Raw genomic sequence first — 19,905 nt, 5'->3', positions numbered from 1 at the left:
GGCGGCAGAGAAAAAGGCTGGTTCAGAGGATGGTTCGGCCATCTGGGGGGCAAAGTTTTTGTGATAATCAATCTGTTTTTTCTGATTTCATTATGGAGATATTTAATCTCTCCTGAAGCAGAAGGAAGATCTTTGCTAGAGCGGCAACCTCCCCTTCCCAAAGGAGGCGGGGGGGGGGGGGGGGGGGGGGGGGGGGGTTCACTTGGTTCATTTTACTTGTTGATTACAAAGAAAACGACAGAAATGGATTCAATCGTGGGAGCGCCGAATGACAGCTTGGTAATCATGCAAATGAAAGCAGAAGCCAACCCCTGGGGGCCACCGATTATTAAGTGCGCTGTTGTAGTTGAACGTGGGTGGAAAATGGTTATCATCCATCTTATCAAGCTGTTACATCCAGTTGCTGCTGCTTGGATTCAAAAAGTGTTTTTGCGTGTGTTTTTTCTTTTGTCCCCGCGACAAGAGCTGCCACGACCGTCATACTTCCTGAGCCAGTTCTTGATACTAACAAGGAAAGGTTGCAAAAATGGTCACAGTTCACAGACGGGTTACAGTTAAAACAGCTGAAACCTTGACACAAGATAGCATACGTGAAAGTGTTTGAGCGATAAGAATGTGGACGCATGTGAGCGCGATATTTTTCAGTACACTTGTTAGCAAATGCAACTTTGAAGGCCGGGAAGCCTTGATTGATGGGTGCTGCAGATGAGTGCATGACAGCGGGAAATAGTTGATCAGCATCTTGGAAAAGCAGGGATGAAGGTGACAGGGGGGAAAGTGTGTCAGCGGGACCAGATTAATTGATTTTGGAATGAGCTCAAAGACACGTCCTCGATTCAGAGAGTCAAAGTGCTGGCTCCCTGTCAACATAGCAGAGCTGCTACGACAGATGGCCTAAGCTTTCCCCGATTTGGTGCTTCAGGACTTAAGACAGAAGGAGAGCAGCAGTGACATAGCAGTTTAAAGCCTCCACAATGCGGTATTAATAATACTTACTTTACTTTGAGCAGCAGAGACCCGCTGAGGCAAAGCGCTATTTGTTCTAATCAGAAAATGGATCTTGCATCATGAAACAGGATGGAGAGCTGTCAGTCATGCCACATATTTTATGCATTGCGTCAGAGCTAATAGAAGTGTTTACTGTGGAAGTAAAAAAAACAATTCAGTTCAGATACTCGGATACATATTCATTCTTAAGTGTCGCAGCAAACACAACGATACTTCAGTTTTTCACATAAAAAAAGTGCTAGAATACTCAGCCAGACTCAGTAAAGTGAGTCTTTTCAAAATGACGAAGTGTCCGTGCGAGATGTGTCACAAAATCCATTAAGCCAGAAACAAATACTGAAATAACAAGCCCAACAAGTGGCGCCGGGGCAGGATTAACACGGCAGAGATTTTCAGAGCAATAAGCTGCGAGAAACGGCACAGTGTGGCAGTCCCAGGTTTGAAAGCGATGCACTTTGCAGAATTTTGTGATTTTAGAAATGTGGTATACAGATCTCATGAAACTTTCATCATGTTTGAATTTTTACACTTTGACAAAATGCGTCACCTCATTGGATAAATTCTGTAATCTATTATTTCCAGCTCATATATTTGTATCTGGTTTGTTAACACTGGACATGCATATGTGTAAAAACTAGCTTCAGGTGCTTCCGACTAAAAACTTTCATTCATGTATTCATTTTTCTGTAGTTTCAGAAAATGTCTTTTTTTAGACGACCTCAAATTCAGAACTGTTCAGCTGCAGGTGAGTTGCTTTGCTCAGGCATAATTTCCAACCGGCTCTTTTTTAATACCTGCGTGTAATGCAGTTTGCTAATGTCACAAAACAATATATAGGTGACACAGTCCTTATGAATCCGTGTTTCACTTTTTCTTTCCGTTGTGCTGATGGGCAAACCCGGCTTTTGCGTCGTGGAAACTGGCGCTACACGGCCATCTCGTCTCCTAAGCAGTCTGCCAGACTCTCCGCGTTCAATACGTTGAAAAGACGAGCTGCTCCGTCGACCCCGGCCCCCTCGCCGTGCCCCCAGCTGTCCCGGTCGTCACTCTCATCTGTATTGGATTCATACTCTGATCCGATCCCCGATTCCCTGAAGCGAAGCAGCTCCAGGGCGCCCAGGACCTGCTCGCCCAGAAGCGAACCGTCATCCGGGGCTCCGTCGCTGGGCATCTCCTCGGCTTCCTGGCCTTGGTCCTGGTTTTCTGGCCCCCGGAAGGAGAAACGGAAGCACTCAAGTCGAACGCCGCTGCTGCTTAACCCCAGAGGGCTGGCGTCCGTGCCCAAAGTGCCTGGAGAACAGGATCCAGCCAGGGAGGAGACCCAAGCCCCTTCACTTATCTGTTGCAGCGACTGGGAGGCCAATGGGCCTGAGGCTGACAGAGGAGTAAGTGGTTCATGCGCTCCGCTGTGGGGCCGTGCACGGAAAGTAATCTCCAGAAGACTGTCCTGAGAGCCCACTGAGAACAGACAACAAAGAAGTGCAAACTCTGAGCGAAGAGCAAGATTTGTGAGCTGGCTGGATGTGATAACTCATAGCTATGAGGCAGCAGAACACAGCTGGCAACGTGCATGGAGAGGAGAGCGGGGGCATAAAAGAAGTCTGCCAAGAACCCTGTTAATTGCATGCCAGAAGTGCACGGAAAAATGAGCTATAAAAACAGGCAGGGGAGGGAACGTGACAATAATAAGATGAGGGGAGATCATTTTTTTGATGTCATATAAAGGAGGAAATGAGTAAGAAATGACTCATGGAGGAGGGATTGATACACTGAAAAAAGGATTTGCACTCACTAGACGTTAACTGTCCGGCGGCTTTGAGCTCAAGCTCCTGGATCTGTTTAACCAGGACGGAAATGTGTTGCAGCAGGTCAGTATTCTGCTGCAGCAGCCTCTGGACCCGAGTCTGGGCTTCAGTTCGGGCGCATGACTCCACCGACAGCTGCTCCTGGAGCACGTGCACCTTCACGGAGCAAAACATCTTTTGTTAAATGCACTCTAAAGCAGTTGCATAGGAATAAGACCAAATCTGAATCACCCTCGACTTTCAAGGGTAAATTGCTACAGTTTCTTGGGTTTGGATTTTGAGAAAAAAAAATTAAGAATTAAAATATTTTTGGAAATTTCTTGCAAATGTATCTAATTATTTCTGCAGGTATTTTTTTTTAATGATTTTAAATGTAAATAATTTCTCATCTACTTCTGGCACTGATTGAAAACAATTGAGTGCAACTAATGACACACACACACACACACACACACACGTGTATACCCTTTTAAAGACAAGTGCAAGAAATTTACTCTTCAGCCTATTACAGACCAAAAGCAACACATCAGCACGATGAGTAACAAATTGTAAAGCTTTTTTATTTTCTGTCTTTCCTGTGTTATTCTTGGAAAAGTTTTCTCTTTTTACGATGAAAGAATTACTCATCAAACAAACGAAAACACACTGTAAATTAAAATAAACAGTGGGGATATGTAGGAATGTTTTATTTTTTTTTTGTTGCAAGGACATCCTCAGTACCTGCGCCGAGGCTGCCAGCGCCTGCTGCTCCTGCTGCTGCAGCTGCTTCTGCAGCAGTTGCACTTTGTGGTCTGCAGAGCGCGGGGCCTCTGCTGCAGGCGGGCTCGATACCACAGCTCGAAGGACGGGGGAGCCCAGCAGGGGAGAAGCGTCATCTGATAACTAGAGTGGCAGAGACGACAGGGAATTGCAGGACAAACTGAATGGCTAATATGTTGTATCTGACAAGACAGGAAATACGCCAATGACAGGTTGGAGACAGATTTCATTTAATTTCCAATCGATCTAATGACATTAAACTCTTAACCGCACTGCAGGATGCTGACCATAACCTTTTTAATTAGTCATTTACACAGAGAAGTATAGATTCACGTTGACTCCATCTTGATAAATGTCAACCTTTATAATGTTGCTTGTTAGTTTGTGCTCAGTGATTCAAAAGCATAATAATAGTTTATCTTGTATTAATACCTCGTGGGGAAATTTGTTCTCTGCAATGACCCCATCATGGACGAACCATGAGCAGTGGGCTGCTGTTCATCAGTGCCAGGGGAGCAGTTAGGGGTTCAGTGTCTTGATCAAAAACACTTCGACACACGATTGCTCTAACTCCTGTGCCGCACTGCCTCCATATCAATATGTATATCAATTATATCACTAACAGATTTTAAAATAACCACGTGGAGTGTAGTTGTATTAAATTGAGTTCAACAAGAGTAGTTCTGGAATCTTTGAAAGCCGGGATTATGTCAATTTATCTTCATATTGAACAATGATTTACGAAAACCATTGTTTTCAGCGTTGCACCCTGCTGACCTAAATCTCTTCAGCTCAATTTGATTTGTATCTTTTCTTTGTTGGGCCAAAAACTCTACAATGCACCTTGGAAGTTGGCCCTTCTGTGTGACTGCATGCTTGCCCTGATAAAACAAATACTGATGAGCATCACCTCATCAAATTGTGAATGAGGTGTTTTGAATCGTGCTGGAGTTAATCAACTAAAAGACTGGACGGCTGCAGTTGGAGGGTTTGGTCAAACAAGACTTAAGACTCCGATAGCAGTTATAAAAGGTGATTGAAGGAGAGAAATCGAAAAAAGGCAATAAGAATTTGGTCAATATAGAAGTATGGTTAACTTTCTTATTATCGACAGCAGCCGGTCATATCAACCATAAAAGTAGGTAAAGCTGCACCTGTTTTATTATGGAAGAGCTCAAAAGTTAATATATGAAGCTTATTTCACCTTTTCTCTGGTGAACGTTAATCAAATCTAACGGCCATTAATTTCAAGCCAATTAAATCTTTGCCAGTGCAACATTGGTTTTCTCACTTGGCTAATAAAAACAGCAGCAAAGAGATTAGGTTTGGAAAAAAAGAGCTGACAAATTGCAAAGAAGATAGCTGCTTGTTTAACATCAAATGATACCCTAAAGTGATTGGACCAAAACCAGTTTTCATCATAAACCACATGGTCTGATGAGGCCTGAAGTCACTGGGGCGGCATTTTATCCACGAGCAAGTCTTAAAGATGATTTAGACCCCTCAGATGAGTTTACTAATCTCATCCGGCTCCTTCTGGGACGGAAGTTTTATCACGGTCTTCTACTCATCGTACTCACAGAATTGGGAATGAGCCAAAAACCACATAATATTTCCCCCTCAGATGTTTCTTCTAACCAAACTGTGAACGTCAGTGACGCAACAAGAACACAGATAAATTAGCCAAGTTGCAAGCATTGATGGTAAAACGGTGTTGTACTGCTATATTTTAAGAGAAATGTGTATTTAATGATAAATTGTAGCAATTTTGACATCTCATTAATTGTACTGCAATAAAATGAGGGGACTAAAACGATAGTCGGTCAAGTAATATAAATGATATATACATGTGCTGTAGTTTTAAATTAATTATACATATATAAGAAGCATTCTGGTACAGTAGATGCTGCTTCCATAGAGTGGAACAGGCTGGTCTCGTCCGCATACATCGTCATAGAACCTCATACCTTTTTACTTAAATTAAAAAAAAAAAAAAAACAGACATAACAAAACAAAAACGACAAAAGAGACAATTAAAAAAACAGGTAGAATTTATATGACATGTACCTTCCCATCATTAGAGAGGCCCTTGTCCTTTTTGCTCCTCTCCGGGTCTGACGAAGACACGCACTCAATGCTCTCCTCTGTTGTGGCTTCAAGGTCAGTCTCGTCCGACAGAGCCAGCCTCTTCTTCGCTGCAGATAGATTACGTACATATACGGGGTATTTTCACACCGTGTTTTACTCTGCGCTCTATAGGGTGCAACATATCTAGAGGCGGATGAAGCAGCAGAGGGCAAAGTGGTGGGAGAAGCCCACACAAGCGAGGTCTTTGATCAATGGCTTACAAGACTCACAAGCACACCGCTGAGGCGTTGCAAGCTGCCGAAAAACTATTGCCCGAGGACAAAGACGCCTATTCTGTCAGAAGAATGTTTGCCTCTGCAGATGTTTTTGTTTGTTCAACAGACGGCAAGAGGCAGAATGGAAGATTAGCGCGTTTCTTTGTGCAGTGAGAGAAAGGAGATTTTGACAAGAGGGGTGGGGAGTAACTGGATTGGCGGTCGCAATATTTTGTGCGTTTATTGTGCCGATGTCAGTCACCTAGCATCTCCACAGACTCCTCCGTTTGCCCCTCCTCAATCTCCTGGTCATCGCTTTTCTGCTGCAGGGTCAGTTGGTGACAAACATCGAACGCCTGGCCCACCGTCCGCACAATCCTCATGGCCTGAGACTTGAGGGGAAGGACAGGGAGAGAAGAAGTTTACAAGCGTGCATGTGGAAGGATACGGCAACCAGGGCACAGTAAACAGGGAGGCAACAATGTAGGGAGTGGATGGCAGTGAAAACGAGGCACCGGAGGATTTACGCAAGGAGCGAGTGTGTAGATGAGTGTGTGTGTCTGTGCGTGTCTGTGCTCCGGTGCACAGGTAATGAGACAGAAGGTGAAAAACGAGCGCAATAGTGGCTGGGGGAAAATGTGTGATGTTGTGGCAGGGCGGCAGGTGAAAAATGAACAACAGGAATGAAAAGGAGGGGAGATGAAAACCAAAATTGAAGTCAGAACATGTTGTAAGCACATAGCTAGGGCTTGGTGATGTAGTGGTCTGGACCTGCAGTCACGTAAGACATGAGTTTGTTTTTCCCGCGGTAAAATCAGGAACGATGTTTGTGTGGCAATAAGTGAAGAATTAGCCTCTGGAGTTGCAGTAACGGAATCCTGTTCATTCAGGAGTAACATTTTCAATTTGAATTCAATCAACTTTCCGCCCGGGGGATTTACGGCATGTCATTTTTGCATGATAAGCTGCATTCACGCTGCGACTTTGAAACACAACATAATGAACTGAATAAAAACTGGCTCTGCGTGAAAAAAAACCCCTTTCATTTGGAAATATAAAATAAAATAAATAATCATTCATTTTATTTTCTATATATTTCTACCTTTGCCCTCAGCTGTAATCACAGGTTAATAATCCCATTGGTGACAGCAGTAATTATATTCGGTTGGAAAAAAAGGAAAACTGAGACGCAAATATATTCAGCCATTTCATTTGTGCATCACTGTTGATGGAGGAGATTCTGAGGAGGAGTTCAGGTTTTTACCTTTTCAAATGTGTCAGTTTATTTGCCTCACGCGGCACCAAATGTGTAGGGGAATCTTTTGAGGTGGGCCTACACTCCTGAGTCACAGTGTTGAATTTACAGTGAACTTTTGGATATAAATATTATTTTGGCATTAACTGTTTCTATCTTTCCATCGAGTGCAGCCGTCGGGAACCTATGGCTCGTGAGCCATATATGGCTCTTCCGGTGACGGAAGATAGCCAACTAGTTTATCCGTGTCAACCCTCATAACGGAAAAGATGGCGAAAAGAAAAAAAGATGATGACTACCGTGCACTCTGGGCTGCATGGAGAGAGGAATTTGCATTTGGATCTGCGCTATGGCTTTTATGGCTCTCCCAGTCAAAAAGGTTCCCGACCCCTGATCTAGTGCTTCCACCACACAGCGAGCAGGTCTGTGGTTTGATTCCGACAGGTCGCTTTTCCAGATGGAGTTTACATGGTCTTCCCGTGATTCCTCCCACAGTTCAAAAACATGCAGGAGGTTCACTGGAGACCCTAAATGTGAGTGAGAGAGTGAATATCTCTATATGTGGCCCCACGATTGCTAAGCGACCGGTTCAGGGTGTCGCCCGCCTCTCGCCTATTGACAGCTGAGAAAAGCTCCGGCCTTCTTGCAAGCCTGAGTGGAGGATAAGTGGGGAGCAAGTGTGAATGCATGAATGTTTCTATCAGAGACGTGGGAAACTGAATTTGTTAGAAGGTGCCATTTGGTTTTGTTCATGCGACCTTGAGCAAAGTGTTGTTTAACCTTGGATCTCGCTGCTATGAAAATGCCACTGTGGGTGGAAACCGAAGAGCCTCGAGTAAACCCACACTAATGGTGGGAGAACATGCACGCTCTGCACAGAAAAGCCCCCTTGCTGAAAATTGAACCACAGACCTTTTTGCTGTGAGGGAGGAAGCGGGAAGCATGGGTACTGCATGAAAATGATTAACTTCCCCCTTATGTCGCCTGCATCCACAATCTCTGCTAACACAGATAAAGCACAGATCGTGCTTCATCACTTTTTATACCCTCAACTCTGCAGAAAATCAAAATGGGAGTGTAGTGGCTCAAAATACAGAGTCTATGAATTTAAACATATGGAGAAGTAAGAGTTTGTTACATGAGTCAAGTACTGTGAGGCACATATTATGGGACAAATATTGTTTGTGGGTTTACGTGAAAGAAAAAGGCACACTTTCTTAATCCATTTCAAAGTATTTTCTAGAGTTTGAAAAACGGTTGAACACTGAATTAATTGAATTGCAGTTAATTTATCCTGCTCCTTCTCATCTCACTGAAGCTTTAGTTGTTATATCAAACAGTATAATGAAATGACTGTTATCACAAGCCTCAAGGATTGCAGTTAATATATTAAGGTACGTTAAGCTAGAAAATGTTTGCTCGTATTCGGCAAGAAATAAAAAAATACAAGGAAAATAATTATTAAAACAAACAAGTCATTAAATCGGATATTTTGTGGCATCAATCATCGGTAAGTTTAATTAACCACAGATTAACAATTAACAATTGAAAAATGGTTCAATTAACCATTGAAAAATGTCAAACAAAGCCATCCGTGCTCGGAAGCCCAAACGAAGCTGTGACATCTGAAAAACCCCGCTGGGCGGTAGTGCATCATGACCAAAAGAAATCACATTTCCTCTAATCAGCCGGTGCATCTCTTCCCACTCAGCTGCACGGTCGGTCTGCAACACCCAGATAAAGCTTCACGTCCCCGGGGGAGGCACTGTGCCACCGCCGGACGTCTCTCTTACTATGAGGTGGGTGTTCGTTCAGCAAGGGTGAAAATGTCTTGAAGTGCAGATAGAATTAATGTTTTTTTTTCTCCCTTCTATCCATCCAGAGCATGATAATTCATCCTCAGCTAAGTCACTATCTTTCTGTATCCATTGTGACGAGACAGGAGCTCAACCTCACCGCTGGCCTTTTCATTGTCACCGAGGGGAAAAAAAAATGGACTCGGTTTGATATGCAGTAATATCCCTTTCATATCCATAAACACGTCACCACAGGGCAAAGAAGAAGGCAGATTCAGAGATGAATTGGATATGCATTATCCACCAGGATCATAACTCACACGGACGATGGGCATAATGCCGACACACCAGAGGAGTCACCTGAAAATAATAAGCCAAGATGAACTTGGTGCAGTGCTTATTTTTTTTCCAGGGACACCTATGGGAGGTTCATGATGGACAGGTGATGGAAAACAAAAAGCTTTCCCACGTGGATGTCGGCAAGAGATTGATGAAAATGCAGACAATCAAACCTGTTGATAAAGAGGCGCTTTCCTTTATTTTCAGCTTTCTGGCAAGGCAAAACCAAATTGTCTTTTTCACAGTAAATTCACTAATATGTTTAAGAATATACTCTCTTATATTCGTTTTAAATCAGTACACTGACTGGGACCTAAATTGCCATAATCTGTTATAGTTGAAATTATGCTGCAGCAAAACAGTTTTTGTTGCAGGACCGATCAAGGTTAGACGGGAATCTCCATGGACCACGAGAGGTGGAGGTATGCTCTGGAAAGGAGAGGAATGAAGGTTAGTCGCAGCATGTCAGAATATATGTGTGTGAATGAACGGAACCCGGGTGGAACGGTGAGGCTACAGGGAATAGAGATCTAGAAGTTAGAGGATTTCAAGTACTTAGGGTCAACAGTCCAGAGCAACAGAGAGTGTGGAAAAGAGGTAAGAAGTAAAAGAGGACCAGCATTGCTTTACGGACTAGAAACAGTGACAATGATGAAAAAACAGAGCTGGAGGGGATGCAGAGATGAAAATGTTGAGGTTTTCTTTGGGAATGATGAGGATGGATAGGATCAGGAATGAGTCCATCAGAAGGAGCTGAGATGGTCGGGTCATATACAGAGGAGGGATAATGAATATATTTGTAGATGGATGCTGGAATTGAAGTTGCCGAGCTGGAGGTCTAGAGGAAAACCAAGGAGAAGATTTTTGGACTTGGTGAGAGAGGATGTGAAGTTAGTTGGTGTGAGAGAAGAGGATACAGAGAATAGGGTTAGATGGAGATGGTTGATTCGCTATGGCGACCCCTGAAGGGAAAAGCTGAAAGGAAAAAAAGACTGATCAAGCATGACCACTGAATAGTGGATACATGTAAATGACTCTGACACCATGTAAGGTTGAAAAAGATCACTGGAGTTTCTAGATAAAACTCTGATATGGGTCCACTTGAATAGCGCTTTCACACCTTGCACTTTACACTGGATTACATTCACCCATGCACACACACCGATTCATGCAGGCGACTGGGGATAAAGTGTCTTGCCCAAGGACACTTTGGCATGCAGACAGGAGGAGCTGGGAATCAAACAGGTGACCTTCTGATTAGAGGGATGGACCTATTCAGCCGTAGCCACCCTCCTCGAACACAACAGTTTTCGTAAACCTGCATTGTCTCGGGTCACAGTAATCCATAGTTCCCATGTGACTGATTTTTTTTAAATCATATTTGAGAAACAAAAAAGGACTTTCTGACAAAAAAAAAAAATTGAATTATTTTAGACTTTTTAGCACAATTTAAACTCAGATCAAGTTGTTGCCCCTCCCCCCCCATAAAAATACAGCAAGGAATCCTGTCATGATTTGTACTTTTTAAGACCTTAAAACACTTTATAGCCTTGACTTTGACACTTCATGGTTTTATTTGTAGTTCCTATTCTCCTATTCTCCCTCCTTCCTACTATTATTTATTATTGTTATGTTTTTACTTGAAACTCTGGCACAACAATTTCCTTCGGGATGAATAAAGTTGCTCTTATTCTTATTTTTGCAGTGAACTTACCTTCCTCTTAGACTTGAAGACGTTGCAGCGGAAAATGTTGCTTTGTCCGTCTCTTGCTATGTAGCTGAAGATCTTCAAGTCTTGCGCGTCGTGCGAAACATAGAAAATCCTGTTGGGAGAAGAGGATTGAAAGCTGGCTGAGCAGTTCTGATTTGTGACCGCATTCTAATTCAGTGTCGTCGACGTCCAACCTGTAAATGGGGTCTTGTGTCACTAGGATAGTGTTGTCATCCCATGCCCAGCCTTTCCTCTGCAACAACATATAACCAAAGCGGAGGACATTGAGAGACGCTCAGTCAACTACAGTTAGAGATGCATCACACCGGGTGAAAAATGACAGGGCTGACCTTTTTCTTTTTGCGTAAAATCACTTTGACGCAGTCGGTGGAGACGACAATGTTCACCTTCTTCTTCTTGATGTTCTTCAGTTTGAACTCGTACTGAAAACGACAAATTCGGGCAAAAAGCCTCATTAAAATGTTCATCAGCAAAGTGATTATTAAGCTCCGTGCTGCAGCGTGTAATAAATACCTTGCCATCCCACTGAGGCATGTCTCTTTACACACGATAAATGATATATGGAAAAGTGTGAAGGGATCAGGCAGACAGGAAGATATTGTTTGACTATTTTTCTCCCTGGGGAATACGCAGATTGAGTAAACACCGCACTGCTGTCAGTTTCTGTTTCTGGGAGACATTTAAGCTTGCAAAGGAAGCCTCCCAGAGGGAGGCAGACATGATTGGGACATTTTCATCCCCCTCTGTGATTAATGCTAGAGCTTCTGCATTCGCTGCTGGCTCACACTCCAAATATCATGGCCCGGGGATGCGAGATATAAACCGAGCTTCATGTGGAATACAGGCTTTGCTTTGAAATCGACATCAGAAGATGAATTGATGGCTTGAAGTTCGGTGAGGACACCCACCAATCTTCACGGAGTGCGCCGCCGCCCACTCTGCCCGACAGCATCCGATACAGGCCGTCATCCTCCCTTTTGTTTACGTGCATATGACAACCCCGTTCAGTCTTTCACTCATAGTTATGGGAACCGTCACTCGTTATTTTGACAATCTGGAACAACATTCATCTCTCTAGAAACTAGAAGCTGCCTCCCTTTTCTACCTGAGATAGTAAGTAACATGACAATGAACATGGAGCCGTGTTTCTGTTAGCTTGTGGCCTGTTTTACATCCATAAAGAAGCCCCAAAAAACAATCATTTTTTTTATGCCTTGTCATGTTCTCTGACCCAAGTCATCCATCTTAGCGGAGCGTGGGAGAGTTTCCCCCACATGCAATCAAGGAGTACGGATGCTCAGGTGAAGGACACAACCTCTTATGTGTGTGTGTGTGTGTGTGTGTGGTTGTCTTGCATCTGGGATAATGTCTTTGTATGTAGTCACACATAAACTGCAAAAACCGTGCCATCCCTCCCCACACACACACAGCTGCTGGAGGCAGAGGAAGTGGAACAGCAGAAGTATTACTGCCTCATTTCTACGCCGCCCTCCTGAAACTGATTCAAGTTAATGCTGCCCTCGAGCAAACAAGTGCAGCAAAGGTCATGTAGGCTAATGACTAATCTTTGCATTAAACTGATACTTCAGCTTCTCTAAGGATGCAAAAGCATTTTAATGTTTAAAGTGCGTGACCCTAGAGTGGAGGCTGCTAATTGTGGAGCCATTAAAGGGCTCACAAACAGCCTCAGCCATTTACTGTAACCCGTCTTGAAAATTAGCTGGTCCAATTAAATGTTTATTATGTTTTAATTTGTATACTGGAATTTTTTTTTTCTTTTTTTTTGTCTTTTTCACCTCATTGAACAACAGCTGGTTGTCATCCAGATAAAGATATACACATCACAAATTCACAATAGGATAATTATTGATAAATGGTAACAATATTTCATGTATGTATAGGACATATGGATGGGCTGTATGAAAAATAGAAATGCAGATACCCTGGATTGATAGATAGATAGCTAGATAGACAGCGATACAAACATGCATACGTACTGAAAATACACAATTGTCGATGCCTGTATAAAATGACAGCTATTATTGAATATTTTCAATTTTTGTGTATTTATGAAGAACATCTTTGCTGTTGGATTTGTATTTCAGCTTCCGCTCATAAAAAAATGGTTGTCACCAGAGAATTATGGATTTTTATTTTTTAAATGATCAACAAAGAGTGTTAGGTGAAGGCAAATGAAACAAAAAACCTCAAGTATGAATGAAATTCAAAATCAGTGCGCTACATACCGACGTGGACTGCGGAATCGTTACGATCCCTAGTCTTCATGGAAAAACGGCCCGCACATTGCCACTTACCAAGGATCGGGATTAAGTCCCTTCTGGGTGTCACTGGGGATGCAGCTAACCTCAGAGTGACACACTGACTTGGTTGTTAGATTAGATCTAACAGCTGACAGGAAGCTAAATCCTCCTCTCTATGTATGTGTTTCTGTGACGCTGCAGTGAAACGCAAAGACAAGACACTGCAGTGTAGTCGGCGGCCTTGTCTGGGCGAAGGAGATGTTGGCTTTTATAACGGTGTCACATATAAAGCTCCATGCTCTGTCTCTCCGCAGCTCTAAAACCAGTCGGCCTATGAATCCAGTTGTGATTTAAATGGCTCCTGACAGTTCACTGACTCTGCTGAGGATGTAGTTGCACACAGGCCGGTGATTTAATGTAAAAAGAAGGGAGGAACAAGCCTCTCAGCGCTGAGCACAAGGTGAGGCATTAAAAAAAATAGACAGAAAGGAGTAATGTGTTTGCAGTCAGTCAATCGCTGGCTCTTTGTAAATGTCTTTAGACTGCTTTTACAAGGGTCAGGAGCATCTTTACATCTCTTTTTTTTTGGGTCTTACTCGTATTCTCCTCATTGCAGCGACGATCTCCATCCGGCTGCCAGGGCGACCCACCTCCAAACTGCCAATGTACTGCAGAATGTAAAAAGGAAAAAAAAAAAAAAAGATTTAGCGGGTGCAAGTGGAGGAACTGACTGCCGCTTATTGCTTGGCTATATTACCGCATTGCTATATTACAGATTTCATTTGTGCCAGTGTTAACAGCCTGCACATAATTGTTTGTTGAAATAACCCCCTCCCCATTTGATCTGTTGAATGCCATATTAAACTTTATCCTACACTGTAAAAAGTCTGTGAGAAGGACAGGGTTGACACCAATTATGCTGGTGAACATAATAGTTGGTTGCGACCTCATTTAATAAGGACAGAACTTAAAAAGAAAAACAACAAAACAACAAATCCCTGCTGTGCAAGACACATAAACCAATGAAATATCCCAGAAAACTCCATTAAAATGAAAACCTCAGAACTGATAAAGAGCACAGCTCCCTTATCAATCACATCCATCAACCCTCAGATCGGATCTGATCAGAAAGTACAATCTGTTGCAGGTTCCTTACCTTCGCCTCGAAGCAAACCCCATGCTGGAACACCTCCTCGTTGTGCATAGGGATCCTCAAATCGTGCACGTCATCTACTAAATTGTACTTGGTTACACCTGGCATCGCGTCAACGACTAGTTCCCGACACTTGTTTTACAACCGCGCTAGAGGGAGACTTGCGGATCTGCACATCTCACCCTCCTCCTCCACCTCTTCTGCCTCCTCCTCCTCCTCCACCTCTTCCTCCTCCGCCGCCGCTGCTTCCGCAACCTCACCCTCTGGAGGTTATCCGGGTTTCGCCTCTGGAGGGGGGAATTGATCGCTCGGTCGGGCGCGATTATCGCGTTAATCGGCGATCCGTGTGTTGCACTTACCGACCCCCCACCCCTCCCCGCTCCCACTGTGAGGACCGCGGACGAGCATTGCGCGCCGCCGGGGTCCGGATGACGCACGACGGAGATGTCAACGCGTTGTTTCCTCGAAGCACCTCGGTGTCAATCCGTTCATCAATATTCATTCAGCCACTTGGAGGAGCCGATCAATATTCATAAGAAAAAAAAAAAGGTTCACCTCGCCAGACGACTGGTGTTTTTGGTCCGTTCGCCCGTAATCTTTACTCTGGCGACATCTAGTGGCCATTTGGGGGAACTACACCACCCAAACACTTGACAACCAGGAGCCTTCAAGGATCTTTGAAAAGCACTCTAGGCCCCCTTGGCAAAATCAGGATAATACAAGCATTTACCTCAGAGAGTGCAGCTTGAGTTAATTTAATTGTAGTTTGGCAATCTCATGTGTAAATAGATAGATTAAACAAGTTGTATATCTAAGGACGTTGACACGTCCTTTTCCTTCCGGCTGCTCCCTTCAGGGGGTCGCCACCGTGAATCCTCTGCCTCCATCTAACCGCATTGTCTAACTTCAGTTGACTTCATGTCTTCTTTCTCTACATTCAGAAATCTCCTCCCTTGTCTTCCCTCAGGCCTCCTCCAACCTCAGCATCCTTCTACCTAGATATTCCTCCGTATATATGTCCATTAGAGTAATTGGACATATTTGGACACGGTTTAAACCAATGTGATGTTGGTCTATATGAAGGCAGGAGAATGTTTTGTGCTTAATATTGGAATATATTCTCCTGCTGACCTACTCCAATATGTCTGCACTCAAGTGACCCGTACTGGACAATTTGTCAATTACAGACTGGATGACAGGTTCGGAATTTCATTTTGACATAAACTCCTATGACATGTGACTTTACATGGTAAAAGACCAGATGAACCTGATGAGAATAATAATGGATTTCAGACATTCAGCTCTCCAGGAGCAGCCCCCTCCTCCCTTATCTAAGAGGGGCACATTTAAATTGCCGACAGGCACATAATGTAGGGGATTATTAATTTCAACAGCTGCTTTTAACCCTCTTGTATCACTGCAGACTACTTAGTCTTCAATTTTAGAATCAGATACACGTTCCAGCCACAGCGTGCAGCGGAAAGGGGACAGCTTTTATCTCAATAAACGAAAAAACAATAAGCTGGACAACTGTAAAACACTTTGACAGTTATTCTCTGTTGGGCCATCATCATGCGAGAAACCTTCACAAACATCGTGACTTGATTGGATGTTAGTTTGAAAGTATTGATTTGTCCATAACCTGCCAAGATTCTGTTGGGCCGCAGGAGGAGAATTGATTGCCAGAATCTCCAAGATCCTTAAGGGATCCCGAGACACAACGAGGGGATGGAGGGCGGATGGGTTGCACGAGTATTGTCAGAAACAAGTATTGACATACATGAAACGAACTGAAATGCAATAAAAATGAACAAAACTGTACCAAATTATTTCTGCAAGTTATCATTTCAACGTATTGCATGCATATTTTGATATCCCGGTATTTGAAAAGAAACATTAGATCGTCAAGAAACCAACTTATTGATAAATATGACATAACTGAACTGAAAAATAATAGCTGACTTTATTTCAATTTGATATCAAACTAGTAATAAACTGTAAGATATAAAGTTAAATGATGTGTGAGCTGGTGTGTCTTGAGTCATTTGTCTCTGGTACCTTTCTCCTGGGTGGTCAGACCTTGAACAAATTGACTCTTTCTGTCCATCAGGGGGCGACAGAGATCTTTGCCCATCCAAGGCTCGAAGAACAGGATCAGAAAACGGATGTTGAAGTTCCAGTTTAAATACCAGGACAGCCTCTTCTAACTCTCAGTGCTCCTCTTTTCCTTCATACACACATCTGCATCATCTTGATTTTACCTTTATGTCATGACACCCTGAGACGGATACTCGGAGACTCTAACAGCGTCCACACACACCGAACAATCACACCTCCCCCTAATTTATTTGGGATCCAAGCAATTATACAAGTGCCTGGCGACAGTGTCCTGAGGACAGAGTGTACTCTAAGATCACACTTTGGCAGAACCGAAATACCCTCTCTGGCTCTTGCATGCTGCATAATTTTAAGTGGTACTTCTATGCATGTTGTTCCCTCGGCACTATTGACTGCAGCTCCCCCTCCAGTTGACAGTGACACGTGTGTCAAGTGTTTGGGTTCATTTGTTCGTTTGCTGAACTTCGTACAAAAAGCCGAGGCTCTTAGTTCTTGGCGGAAACTTAACTTGTGGTGTATATCATGTGCGTCAGATGCTGTGGCTATTTCAGTTCTCCGGAACAAGCGCATCCTTCTGTCCATGTACGTGCACAATCCGGATCCAGTGTAAAAGCTCTATAAGTTACAATATGCCACGTGCGACAAAAGCCACATGTGTCTGATGCAGTTTAAGATCACGCTGGCTCACACGCCTTGCATTTACCTCAACGTATGTATTTTCTCAGTGACGTCAGTCTTTACACCTGAGGGTTAACAGTAGCTCTAATTTAATCTTTCTCATTAAATTAAATCTTTTCTGATGCCTCTCTTACTCATCACATTGAACTAAAATTTTGGTTTCACTCTCCAATTCATACATCTTGGCATTTTTTTTTCTCCAATTTTTCCAATTAAGCCTCTACATGTATTTTGGACTGCTGGAGGAAACCTGCAAGAAGTCACGGGGAGAAAATGGGCTGCGCTCAATTGGGGATTCTGTACTCTTAACTCGCTGTAGGAAGTTTTTGGTGTGTAATTCCAAAAATGAGTATGTTGTGTGTGGACCCGTTCCGTACCAAAGGTGAAAGGGGTCATAAACACTTGGAAGGGGGTTCATTTAAATCAAATGTAAGTTTCCGACCAACTCCATCATCACTAGGCACAAAGGTCACGTCAATCAATGGTTAGGTGGGTGGAAAATCTGTCTGCAGAATAATATAGGGACCAAATGTTACGTGATAGAAAGATTGTGTCAAAGGCCGCCTCCGCTGTTGAGTGATGGTCTTCCAAGTTTGACAGATGGTGTCTTTTGTCCCTCTCAAACTGTCCCTATTATATTCTACCTTTTAATCCGTCTAGATGAGGACATTATTGTCCCACCTCCAAAGACAGGAATTCCCCACAAAACATTGAGAAAAATTAAAATAACCAAGTGTGGTTGTCACGGTAAGATGTCTAAAAATTTCTTTAACCAAGATGACTTTAAACTCTTCATTTTTTTTAAACATTTTTCCAGTCAATTAAGTACAAAAGAATAAAAAAAAAAAACCCATTAAACAGAAGAGAAAGACAACTTAAAATGAATAGCTGGCACAGTTGACCTCACAGGGAATATGAATTTTTTTTGGATTACATTTTTCAACAATCAAGGGGCACCGTTGTCATGGTAACAAGGATTATACTATTTTGCGTTCACAAATCATATTGCTGCACAGCTTTGCCACTTGGGTTTACTGCTGACACAATATCAAAAAGGGTCAAAGTCAGAGTCTTTTGCCAAAAAAATGGAAGAAGACGCATAATGTGACACAACAGCTGTGGCTGGAAGAAAGACTTGTGCAGAATTGCCTGACAGGTGTTCAAGGAATTTTTACATGTCTGTGAAGGCGTGAATGTTGCAAAAGTAATATGATTGGCGCTTTGACGCGGTCGGGAAGAACCTTGTGGCTGAGAAACCAAGTTATTTCAAAGTGTCTGCTGATCTCCTGGGGGGCCGGAGGAAATCTGTTAAAGCATGTTACATTTGTGTGAGTCTGGTATTTGCTGGTTGACACATTTCTTACACGGAGAGACCCGAAATGAATGAAACGCACAGGACTGAACTAAATGTTTGCTTGTGTATCAAAACAGAATAAAATATGTGGGGCCATCAGAGAACTATGACCTCCCCCATGTTGCTTTCCCTGAGAAAGTGGACAAGCTTAATTTTCAAACAAGAACATTCCGGCATCAGTTTGACTTAGTTTACACATTTCCTGCTTTTATGTTTTTTAAGTTCTTTCTCGAATAATCAACCCGAGGGGGGGGCACAAGGAACTTTAAGCGTCAGGCGATGTTTAATTACTCATTTGGCATCAGATGCATAACTTATAGGCGTTTTAAAAGCTTTCATACGTTCATAATTTCAATATTACCCAGAATCTAACCTCATGAGGGAAATGCATCTAACACAGATAATGTATACATAAATATAAGTTCGGCATTGGTATTACAAGGCAGACAAACACATGGAAGGAAATGCATAAACTGTCATATATTTGCAAGATTTACTCACCTTCTTCCTGTCCGAGTTTTTGTGGGAATCCATGATTCATGTGAGATTGTGGTTTAATCTTAACATCAAGTTAGCTAACTGGCTGATTTCCCCGGGTGGCTGAAAAAAATCATGTCGCGGAAGAAACGGCCAGTGGAAATTTTTCAAATCCTCCGGGGGCGTATAGTCATATCAACGCAATCCAGGACGTTGGGGACTCTCATATAACTGCCTTTTGGGATCTTTAAGCTTTTAGATTAGCCTCCTTAAAATCTATTTGATCTAAATTTTGACTATTGTATGTTCCATTGTTGAATGTATCTTTTTTCCACAACTGGATGTGAATACAAAATCGTACTCGACGTTAGAACAATAAATTGTATAATTATATGTAAAATATTTATCCGAAACCAAATAATACGAAGAAAGATTTTATACGGTCATTTGTTAAATTGCCTTGTTAAATTCTAATAGCAAAATTCTGTGCATGTTATTAGGCAGAGGGAGGAGACACAACTCCCGGGGTCTGCATTTTCACATCAGCACCACAAAAACTCTACAAAGGAAAGAAAAATAGCTACAGGCTGTGTTTCCTCTGAAAGTCCACTGTAACTGCAAACACATGTTGCTCTGCTACCCTGAGGTGAGATCATCATCATCATCATCATCATCATCATCTGCTGTATATGACTCGACTCCTGCTGTCTTCGAATGACATAATAAAAACGAGAAACTCGACCGAGATAATATGATCCATATGCTGATATAATAGGTCCGTGGAGTATTCCAATATTTGTCACCAGTTTTGTGATACCTCCTTTAATC

At 42.8% G+C, this 19,905-nt stretch overlaps 1 protein-coding gene across 3 annotated transcripts; it reads right to left on the bottom strand.

Annotated features, from left to right (window-relative positions):
* Positions 1 to 1,094: 1,094 nt before the first annotated feature.
* LOC147219168 (carboxyl-terminal PDZ ligand of neuronal nitric oxide synthase protein-like) lies at positions 1,095 to 19,194 on the bottom strand. Of its 3 annotated transcripts, none has more exons than XM_086173017.1 (10): positions 19,102 to 19,194; positions 13,894 to 13,965; positions 11,366 to 11,458; positions 11,210 to 11,268; positions 11,019 to 11,127; positions 6,177 to 6,306; positions 5,640 to 5,767; positions 3,534 to 3,695; positions 2,801 to 2,969; positions 1,095 to 2,466 (listed from the first exon to the last, which is right to left on the bottom strand). In XM_086173017.1, the coding sequence occupies exons 1-10, from the start codon at positions 19,132 to 19,134 to the stop codon at positions 1,934 to 1,936; spliced, it is 1,488 nt and encodes a 495-aa protein (XP_086029143.1). In that variant the 5' UTR covers positions 19,135 to 19,194; the 3' UTR covers positions 1,095 to 1,933. The 3 variants fall into 3 exon arrangements, with proteins under 3 accessions (XP_086029143.1, XP_086029144.1, XP_086029142.1); XM_086173018.1 differs by lacking the exon at positions 19,102 to 19,194 and adding an exon at positions 16,509 to 16,571; XM_086173016.1 differs by lacking the exon at positions 19,102 to 19,194 and adding an exon at positions 14,454 to 14,998.
* Between the last annotated feature and the right edge of the window lie 711 nt (positions 19,195 to 19,905).

Source organism: Fistularia commersonii, chromosome 25, assembly GCF_037954325.1.
Source record: "Fistularia commersonii isolate RoL2024-O1a breed Wild chromosome 25, RoL_Fcom_v1.0, whole genome shotgun sequence".
NCBI classification, from domain to species: domain Eukaryota; kingdom Metazoa; phylum Chordata; class Actinopteri; order Syngnathiformes; family Fistulariidae; genus Fistularia; species Fistularia commersonii.
The sequence above is the reverse complement of the archived record's forward strand: the minus strand, read 5'-3'. Positions and strand labels throughout refer to the sequence as shown.

Coding starts and splice junctions, on each gene's coding strand:
- LOC147219168 (XM_086173016.1), bottom strand. CDS start 14,558: ATGCCAGGTGTAACCAAGTACAATTTAGTAGATGACGTGCACGATTTG. Junction 11,269..11,365: donor TTTTACGCAAAAAGAAAAAG/GTCAGCCCTGTC, acceptor ATGTTGTTGCAG/AGGAAAGGCTGGGCATGGGA. Junction 5,768..6,176: donor GGAGTCTGTGGAGATGCTAG/GTGACTGACATC, acceptor ATCTATCTGCAG/CGAAGAAGAGGCTGGCTCTG.